The sequence below is a fragment of the Neomonachus schauinslandi genome, chromosome 4, assembly GCF_002201575.2.
Source record: "Neomonachus schauinslandi chromosome 4, ASM220157v2, whole genome shotgun sequence".
Classification (NCBI taxonomy): Eukaryota; Metazoa; Chordata; class Mammalia; order Carnivora; family Phocidae; genus Neomonachus; species Neomonachus schauinslandi.
The window spans coordinates 102474619-102484923 of NC_058406.1; the positions used below are offsets into that span (position 1 = coordinate 102474619).

At 52.5% G+C, this 10305-nt stretch overlaps 1 protein-coding gene across 1 annotated transcript; it reads left to right on the forward strand.

Moving 5' to 3' along the window:
* The first annotated feature begins 593 nt into the window (after window positions 1–593).
* ECM1 (extracellular matrix protein 1) lies at window positions 594–6572 on the forward strand. The gene is given in 11 exon segments (XM_021688044.1): window positions 594–762; window positions 2186–2248; window positions 2332–2433; window positions 2584–2661; window positions 2758–2838; window positions 3732–4054; window positions 4318–4692; window positions 5205–5425; window positions 5595–5682; window positions 6097–6274; window positions 6277–6572. Coding segments are annotated over 11 exon segments (1650 nt in total). The 5' UTR covers window positions 594–671; the 3' UTR covers window positions 6327–6572.
* Window positions 6573–10305: the final 3733 nt, after the last annotated feature.

The window sequence follows — 10305 nt, forward strand, 5'->3', positions numbered from 1 at the left end:
CAGCCCTGGCCTCTCACTGGTAGGGGAGCTCCTGGGGTAGCTGTCCTGTCCCCCATCCTGGACTCTTTAGTGCCCTGTTTCCCCAACCCCAATTCAGGAGGCTGTACCTCTCCACGGTAGGCAGCATGAAGACAGAGGAACCGAGGCATAAACAACATCTCTCTCTTTTTTTTAAGATTCTATTTACTTGAGAGAGAGAGCACGAGCGGGGGGGGGGGGGGCAGAGGGAGAAGCAGGCTTCCCACCAAGCAGGAAGCCCGATGCTGGGCTCGATCCCGGGACCCCAGGATCATGACCTGAGCCAAAGGCAGATGCTTAACCGACTGAGCCACCCAGGCGCCCCAGGTCTCAACATCTCTTACTCCATGAGTCTCAGAATCCATTTCTCTGGGGATCATAAGAATGCTATCCTCCTCTCAGCCCTGTTCTCTTCAGTCCTCTTAGGAGACTTCAGGGTGAATTTGGGAGGAGTGACTGCCAGAGGAGGAGCAGCTGGGACTGAGTCATGGCAGGAAATAGATGGGAGGGAGTTATCCCCAGATAGCTGTATAAAAGGAGAAGGAACCAGCCCTGAGGTTCACAACAGCCGTAACAGCAACCGGAGAAGCAGGCTCCCAGCAGCCCAGCCCTTCAAATCCAGATCTGCCTGAGACGATCCACCTTCTGGTGCCATGACCAGTCTTTGCCCCAGAATGGGGACCATGTCCAGAGCAGCCTTGGTCTTGGCCTGTCTGGCTGTTACTTCTGTAGCTTCTGAGGGAGGTGAGTTGGGGTTGGAGCCAGCGCTTGGGAAGAGGCCCTGACCAGTGTGGGCCTGGGGCCGGGGTCCAGCCATCCTCTAAATGGCTCATCACCAGCAGGGTGATTGTATCCCTGGCCTTGCATTTCTGAGCAGACTGAAGGTGGGCCTGGGCACTGGAGCCTTTAAACAGGGAGGGGAGCAGGTGTACGGGAGGAGAGGGGTTCCTAGAGATTGCTGCCAGGAGACATAAAATTGGGAGTCAAATGGACAACTCTTCAGTGGGTGGATTACCAGAGTGAGGGGGTTCTGCCTCAGGAAGATGTATATATGGGGCCTATCAAGCAGGGGAGAGAGAAAGAATGGGGCCCCCAGGCTGCTCAAAACTGGTTTGTTGACCCAGAGAGCCTTGACTGACTCCTTGCCCTGTTAGAAGAGTTGAGAGGGTGTCCATCCCCAGGGTACCAGACACAGTCACTCTATCTAGCACACACACATCATCTGCTGGATGCTGGACAAAATGCTACCAAGGGATACTGTTGAGATCTGGTCTCTGTAAGGCCTGTCTCATTGTCCCTCCTAGGCAGATCAGCTATAGGCGATTCCTTTCCCTGTGGCTGTGGGGCGATTTGCCTCAGGAGTCCTGAATCATCCCAGTCCCCAGGTCCTAAATTGAGACCTAAGCTAAGGAGGATCTGGGACCAGCTGAAGGGGAGGCACTTAAAGTTCGAGGTGGGCTTCTTATTAGAAGGCCCACAGATGTTTAAACAGCCTAGAGGAGGGGCGCCTGCGTGGCTCAGTCGTTAAGCGTCTGCCTTCAGCTCGGGTCATGGTCCCAGGGTCCTGGGATCGAGCCCCACATCAGGCTCCCTGCTCTGCGGGAAGCCTGCTTCTCCCTCTCCCACTCCCTCTGCTTGTGTTCCCTCTCTCACTGTCTCTCTCTCTGTCAAATAAGAAAAAAAAAAAAAAAAATCTTAAACAGCCTAGAGGAGGTGAGCAGATGAAGCCCTAACCAGTTCAAAGTCCAGACTTGCTCCTCTGGAAAACTAGAGACGCATCGTAGCTCAGAGGCTGAGAAGAAGAGACCAGAAGCCCTGAGGGAGAGACACTGACAGGAGATTAGGGCCTCCACCACCCCACTCCTACCCTCAGCCCCATATGTCACATTCCCTTCAGGCCTGGACTCAGGAGACCCAAGGCTTTGAGCCTGGTAGAAGTGAGCCTGTCAGAATATCATAGCTTTCTCAGAACCCAACTGGCCACGTCTAGGTGTGTTTGGGGGAGGGGGTGGATTCATTAGGGGACATGGGACAGGAGCAATACAGAAGGGCTTCTGGTGTCTTGGTCATCTTGCCTATACCCTTGATATCTACTGCCCCCACATCCTGTGCTTAGGGCCAAGAAAGGGCTCCTCAACCCACCCCTGACTCACCTTTCATGTTCCAGGCTCCAAGGCTCCAGGGCAGAGGGAGCTGGGGCCAGAGCCCCTCACCTACCACACTCAAGAAGGTAAGAGTTTGGGGGAGCAGCATGGGATGGGGGGGGCCAGAAAAAAAACTGTCAGCTCTGACCATCTCCCCTCTTACCTCTAGTTGGCTATGCAGCACCCCCCTCCCCACCCCAGACCCGAGACTTCCCTGTGGATCACCCTGACACCCTTCAGCATGGCTCTCACTTTGAAGGACAGAGTGAAGGTAAGTCCACCATGCACCCTTCTCAGCCCTCCAGGTTTCTAGTCTGGCTTACTTCCCGTTCTTTAGATGGGGAGGGGTGAGAAGGCCCTGCCAACTCCTTGCCCTGGCTGGGAGAAGGGGTGGTCTACTCACATACTCCCCCTTCTCTAGTGCAGCCCCCTCCTTCTTGGGAAGCCATCCCTGCCCAAGAGGAGTTGCCCCCTCCCCAACTCCCTGTGGGAAAGAAAGGTGAGTGCTTGCCCATTTCTTCACCCCCAGACCACTACAGTCTTGCTGACATCAGTCTGATCCTTGCTTCTTTGTGCCCTCACTCCTCTCTTGTAGTGGATCCCTCTCTCCCTCAGGAAGCCATCCCCCTCCAAGAAGAGCTGCCCCCTCCCCAGGTCCCTGTTGAACAGAAAGAAAGTAAGTGACTCCCTCTCCTCGTTACCCTCCTCCTGCCTACCCATGGGCTTTGGGGGCTCTGCCATTCGCTAGCTGTGTAACTTTGGGTAAGTTGTCTCCCCAAGCCTTAGTTTCCTCATCTATAAAAATGGGGAAATAATGGGCGCCTGGGTGGCTCAGTTGGTTGGGCGGCTGCCTTCGGCTCAGGTCATGATCCTGGAGTCCCTGGAACGAGTCCTGCGTCGGGCTCCCTGCTCGGCGGGGAGTCTGCTTCTCCTTCTGACCCTCCCCCCCTCTCATGTGCTTGCTCTCTCTCATTCTCTCTCTCTCAAATAAATAATAAATCTTTAAAAAAAAGGGGGGGGGAAATAAGACCTATTTTATAAAGTTATGAGATTAAGTGGCAAAAAAGTAGCATTTATTTTCACTTGCTTCTATACTTACTTCCTCCTTATGAGTGGCAGCTGGCCAGGTCCCCCCTCTTCTAGCCCATCCCAACATGGCTTCTGCTTATACTTCTTCTATCCCAGTAGACCCACCTTTCCTACATCAGGAGGAAATGACCTTCCCATCTAAACAGAGAGAGGGTGAGTGACAGCTCTGGTCTGTCCATCCCTCTGCTTTAGTGCTTAGGACCCTGGGGAGGGAGGCAAGGAGCCTGAGCCTTGGGAAGCAGCACAGGGACCACTCCTGATTTGTGGGGGCTATAAGGGGACACCTTTCATACCCCCGTTCTCTTTCCTTTCCATCGGTCATTCTGAAGGTAAAAGCCACAAGTTCATTTCAATCTCTTTCCCCCCATATCCTCCCAACCCTTTCTCCTCCACCCCAAGTTCTTTCAATCCTCCCAGCTCATCCAGACTTTCTCTGTCCCTCTACTCATTCCCCTTCCCATTATGTTTTCTCCATTCTAGAAAAGCCAGCTCCTTTCATGGACCGTAGCCCCCCTGAGCCTGAGTCTTGGAATCCAGCCCTGCACTGCCAACAGGGCAAATCCCGAGGGGCCTGGGGCCATCGGCTTGATGGCTTTCCCCCTGGGCGGCCTTCTCCAGACAATTTGGACCAGATCTGCCTTCCTAATCGTCAGCATGTGGTGTATGGTCCTTGGAACCTGCCGCAGTCTGGCTTCTCCCACCTTACTCGCCAGGGTGAGATCCTCAATTTGCTGGAGACTGGATATTCCCGCTGCTGCCGCTGTCACAACCACATAAACCGCTTGGACTGTGCACAACTCGTGGTAAGGGTTGAGCTCTTGATGCCAGGGGTGTCCTTTAACCTCCAGACAGTATGTGTGTGTTTGAAGGACTTCTAGGCCTGAGTATGTAGGAAACTCAGGACCTTTTTCTTGGCCCTACCTTGGGCCTCCCCAGTATGCTGGGAGGGCAGAGGACAGCCTCTACTTCTTTCTTATCTCCTGCCCAGGGTCCTTTTCTGGAGCCTGGGAGGAAGACGGGAATGTGGACAATGGGCTGCTGGGCTGATTGATCCCTCTTGCTCTAGTGGGAGGACGCAATGACCCGATTCTGTGAGGCCGAGTTCTCGGTCAAGACCCGACCCCACCGGTGCTGCAAACAGCAGGGGGAGGCTCGATTCTCCTGCTTCCAGGAGGAAGCTCCCCGGCCACACTACCAGCTCTGGGCCTGCCCCAGCCACCAGCCTGGTATATCCTCAGGCCCCGAGCTGCCTTTCCCCCCTGGGGTACCCACACTGGACAATGTCAAGAACATCTGCCATCTAAGACGCTTCCGTTCTGTGCCACGCAACCTCCCAGCTACTGACCCCGTCCAAAGACAGCTGCAGACATTGACCCGGCTAGAGGGGGAGTTCCAGCACTGCTGCCGGCAGGGGAACAACCACACCTGTACACGGAAGGCCGTAAGTGGGCGTCCCGGTCAAGAGCCTGTCTGCCTGCCCGCCTGTCTCCGACCTCTCATCCTGCTCATCCATTCATCCATGCACCTCCCCAGTGTGAGCACGTCTGCCCGTTCATCTGCTTGCAAGTGTCCGTCCATCCACTGTATTCGTCATTTGAGTCTGTTCATCTTGAGCCTCCATCCTGCACTCCTGGCCTCGTCCACCCATGATCCCACACATGCACCCATGTGCCATCCATCCGTGCAGCTCTGGCCTTGTCTGACCCCCTCGTCTGCCATTCCAGCTCATGTCCTGTGGCCAGCTCCAAGCCTCATTGGTGCTTCCATCCTTCCACCTCCCCAGCACCATACATCCACAGCTGCCCATCCTTGTCCTCTGGTTCCTTGCCCTTCCCTTTCAGCATCTGTGGCCGGGTCCCTCATTTCATAGCATAGGGCAGTAAGGGAAGCAGAGGGTCAGAAGAGAAGGGGCCAAGTGTCCAGGCTTCTGACTTCCCTTTCTCTGGCCCACAGTGGGAGGATGCCCTTGATGGATACTGTGATCGGGAACAGTCTGTCAAGACCCACCAGCACTTGTGCTGCCACTACCCTCCCAGCCCTGCCCGCGATGAGTGCTTTGCCCGTCGGGCTCCCTACCCTAACTATGACCGGGACATCTTGACCCTTGACCTCAGCCGAGTTACCCCCAACCTCATGGGCCATCTCTGTGGAAATGGAAGAGTTCTCAGCAAGCAGTGAGTCTTGCCCCATTCTTCCCCAACTCTCTTCCCTTCCCCAAAACCTCCCTTCTGGGGCACCCTCTGAGGCACTCTTGGTAAGAGCAAAACCATGGTCTCCAAGCACCATTTTGATGCCTAGGGATGCCTAAAGACCCTGACCCCTTCCCCTTTCCCCCCAACATAGTAAACAGATTCCTGGGCTGATCCAGAACATGACTGCCCACTGCTGTGACCTGCCATTTCCAGAGCAGACCTGCTGTGCTGAGGAGGAGGTGAGCGGGGGCAGCAGGAGGTCGTAGTCTCCAAAGAAAGGCAGGGGAGGGGGGAGAGAGGGCTAGAACTGCGGGCTACCCCTTCTCTTTAGTATCTCAGACCAACCCACAGAAATAAAGGGGACTAGTGGGAAAGATCTTTCTTGATTCCCGAAGTCTTCATTCCTTACCTGATCTGCTCCCCCACCTCTAAGTTATTATGCCTTTTCTGGGCCTCAAGCTTCAGTCATTTCCAGATGTGCACATATGTCTGTCACAAGGAATCTAGCTGTGCAAGGCAGCCTGGAACTCTCTCTGGGTCCCAGGGAGACAGCACTAGAAGCTGAGGGAAGAGGGACTTTGAACACCCAAGTATTGATGCTTGACCTCAGACACCCCCCTCCCCATCATCTCTGCTTTACTTTTCTCCTTCAGAAATCGGCCTTCATTGAGGACCTGTGTGGTCCCCGACGTAACTTCTGGCGAGACTCTGCCCTCTGCTGTAACCTGAATCCTGGAGATGAGCAGACCAACTGCTTCAACACTTACTATCTGAAGAATGTGGCTATAGTGGCTGGAGATGATGGGGATGACAAGGGCCAGGGAGAGAAGGGCCAACTTGGGGAAGAAATACCAGACCCACCCCTGAGCCCAAGGAAGAGTGAGTCACCCCAGAGCCTTGGAGGATCAGATTGGGGGAACCCCACCCTCCTTGAACACTCATTACAGTAAACACCTCTTGGATTTGGCATCCTTATTGTCTTTAACATCTCACATACAAACACACCCTCCTAAGCCTGCTTGGATTTTCTTGAGGGACTGGCCCCTGAGGCCCACTGCCCTGTTCCTACTGACTGAACAGAACTATTCCACAGGCTATGATGGTACCATAACTAAATGGCTTAACTTCACTATTTGTCATCTTGAATTTATTCACGTATTTGAAAAGGAGTGTCACTTTGTTAGCTAGCTATCATCATTTAAAGGGGAAAAAAATATGATTTAATGTCTTTGGTGAGCCCCAAAAGTACCACAGCCCAGCCTAATCTTTTAATTTAGTTTAATTCTATTGGGGGGGGCAGAGAGAGAGAGAGAGAATCTTTTTTTTTTTTATGATTTTATTTATGTATTTGACAGAGAGAGACACAGCGAGAGAGGGAACACAAGCAGGGGGAGTGGGAGAGAGAGAAGCAGGCTTCCCGCTGAGCAGGGAGCCTGATGTGGGGCTGGATCCCAGGACCCTGGGGTCATGACCGGAGCCGAAGGCAGATGCTTAACGACTGAGCCACCCAGGCACCTGGGAGAGAGAGAATCTTAAGCAGACTCCGCACTCACTGAGGGTGGAACCTGATGCGGGGCTCAATCTCACAACCCGGAGATCATTACCTTAGCTGAAATCAAGAGTCCCACGCTTAACTGACTGAGCCACCCAGGCACTCCCTAGCCTGACATTTTTAAATTTTTCACTTTTGATCCTTGGAGTCCACACCTTGATTCATTCAATACCCATTTACTGAACAGTTACAATGTGCACTATGCTAGGCCAGGGGATACACATCCAGAAAACATGCAGCCCCCTTCTGTCAAGTTGGTCATATCCCAGAAGCCTAGCAGGTGTGATAAGTGGTGTTGCATGGGGCTGCCAGCTTGCCAGTATTCTCTGGGTACCAGATAAGACAATCTGAAGTGGGAGTAGGGCTGAGGGCAATATGAGTACACTGGGAAAGCCTCTTTGGGGTTGAGGTCAGAGCTTCTCCAGGAGAAGTAGAAGGTGCAACGGGCAGGTACAGCCCAGGCAGAAGGAGGGTTCTAACTGGCAGAGAAGCACAACGGCTGGGAGGGCCTGAGGCTTTAGTGGTCTCCTTCGGAGATGTGGCCGGAATGGTAAGCAAGAGGTCCCCACGAATGCCTCATCCGCAAGGGTTTAAAGTGGATCCTGGCGCCTCTGCCCACGAAGGCACTGGCGGCCTCAAGCAGAGGTGGTGTTCAGATTCGCCTTTTCCAACCTCTAGTAGACAGAGAAGCAGGAACCTGGAAGTCCAGTTTGAAGAGTATCGCGCCCATGCCTGAGGAGAGGCGGCTGGACCACAGGATGGCAAGGCTCCTCAGCCCTTGTAGGCTGCCCCCAAGAAACCGGAGCCGAATGAATCGAAATGAAGACTCGTGAGGACAAGTCCTCTGTGATTCTGCCGCCAGGACAAGTCTCCAGAAAGCGGGATTTCCCAGGCCCCAGGCGGAGGAGGGTGAGGCAAGGACCGCCGCCCCGACCCACCTAGGACCAAGTTGAAAGGCAGCTCCCAGACACCTGCCACTCCCTTCTCCCTAGCCTATTATTTATCTACTTATTCATACTTAGCCGGACGGCTGTTTCTAAACAAGCTGCGTCTTAGCCGCTCCTTCGCCTGTCCATCAGCACGGGGTTCAATGAGCGAATGAAAGCCGCGTGTGTCCCGCCCCCGCGCCGGCCACTGCGGCCTCGCGCTTGGGTCACATGCTCGGAGAGCGTCACCGCGCCTGCGCAGGCCTCCGGCGGCGGTCTCGCGATCCTCCGACAGACGCTGGGACTCCGGGACTAGGCAGGGAGAGGCGAGGCCCGCTCTTCCCTTCACCCCTCCCGTACGCGTGCCACGGTGCCCGGGGTTGGACTTGAGCTCGCGGGCAGAAGGCGGAGCCGCCGGCAGGGAAATCTCTAAAGGGCTCTGTCCCTTCAGGAGCTTCCCGGAGATGCTTTAGGGCTGCATTTGCAAAGCGCAGCGCCTCCAAGTGCTGGTGGGGGAGTCAGAAAGGTAGGACTGCCCTCCCAGCCCCTAGAAGGTTACCGTCTAAGGAATGGACCGGGAGGGGACCGGGACAGCGGTAGTAAGCAGCGATAATGAAAGACTCTCAGGTGCTAAATAGACTGTAAGCATCGTGAGCTGAGAGTTAAAAGAAGTAATTCTCTCTAGGAATCAGGGTAGTTGGCTGTGGATTGAGCCCAGAAGCATCGATAGGATTGCTGTTAGTTACCAAGAAAAGGGGAAAGTGTTAACATTACGGCAGTTAGTTGTATAGATAAAATATTAAGATATAATTTATTAAGCTCAGGGGCAGTGAATAAAGGAATCAGAGCCCCTAACTACTTGGAGGGACCCGGGGAAGCTTCAGGAAGGAATTCAAGCTTGAGTAGGATTTTGCAAGAACGGAAAGGGAGAGTGTACAAAGTACTGGATGTATACAGAGTTCCCCTAAAGTAAACAGAATGTCTGTTTAGTGTTAGGCAGAGTATTCTTAGGTATTTAGTCTAAGTATTCTGGCCATAAAGAAGACTAAAGTACCGCCCTCAAGGATTTTTATCTTTGTGGAGGCTTGTATATCTAATGATAGATATCCTCAGGATTCTGTGGGAGCCACCTAGCCTGGCTTTCAGGGAGGTCTTCGTTAAGGAGGCAATAAAGCAAAAAGTGTGGTTGGTGTATTTGAAGCGCCAGTAAGTAGTAAAAATGGTGTGGGTGAGTAACTAGGCATGAGGTTGTAAATTTGGGCTTAGTCATGCTTTCTAGCATATCTTGAAGGACCATGGAAGTCATACTAACCTGGATGTAAGCACCTGTAAAAGATTGTAAATGAAACTAATGATGCACTGTAAGTTGGCTAATTGAATTTAAATTTAAAAAAAAGATTGTAAATGAAAAGTGATGTGACAGACTTTTTTTTTTTTTTAAATAGGCGCCACACCCAGCTTAGAGCCCAGTGCGAGGCTTGAACTCACAACCCTGAGATCAGCACCTGAGCTGAAATCAGGAGTCGGGTTGTCAATCAGCTGAGCCACCCAGGTGCCCCAGTGAACAGACTTTTTTAAAGAAGTAAATTAGATGGATAGACAGGTGGACATGAATAGATAAACCAGAGAAAGAATAGAGAGGGGGACCAGTTCAGAGGTTGAAATTGTAGTTCTTTGATAGCAATAAAATTTTGAGAAATTTTGAGATCCAGAACTTTAATGGTACAGGGGATGAAGACGGAGAGAATATCTTTTAAAGATATTTAAGAGGGGCACCTGGATGGCTCAGTTGGTTAAGCGGTTGCTTTTGGCTCAGGTCATGATCCCAGCGTCCTGGGATCAAGCTCTGCATCGGGCTCCTTGCTCAGCAGGGAGCCTGCTTCTCCCTCTCCCTCTGCCTGCTACTCTACCTGCTTGTGCTCTCTCTGTCAAATAAATAAATAAAATCTTAAAAAAAAAAAAAGATATTTAAGAGATGGGATTGACAGACCCTGCTTGCTGCCTGAGATATCTTAGGATGACTCCCAAATTTGAGGTTTGGGTGCCTGTAAGGTAGAATGTACAGAAGGAGGAGCAGGTTTTACAGGAGGATGATAATGAGTTCAGTTTTGGAGTCTTCAGTAGTCAATGTTCTTAGTGAAAGCACCTTCAGAAGGAATATAGAGAATCCCGCATCAGGCTCCTTGCTCAGTGGGAAGCCTGCTTCTCCCTCTTCCTCTGCCCGCCACTCCCCCTGCTTGTGCTCTCTCTGACAAATAAATAAAATATTAAAAAAAAAAAAGATTTTATTTATTTATTTGCCAGAGAGAGAGCACGCACAAGCAGGGGGAGCAGCAGGCAGAGGGAGAAGGAGCCCGTTGTGGGACTCGATCCCAGGACCCTGG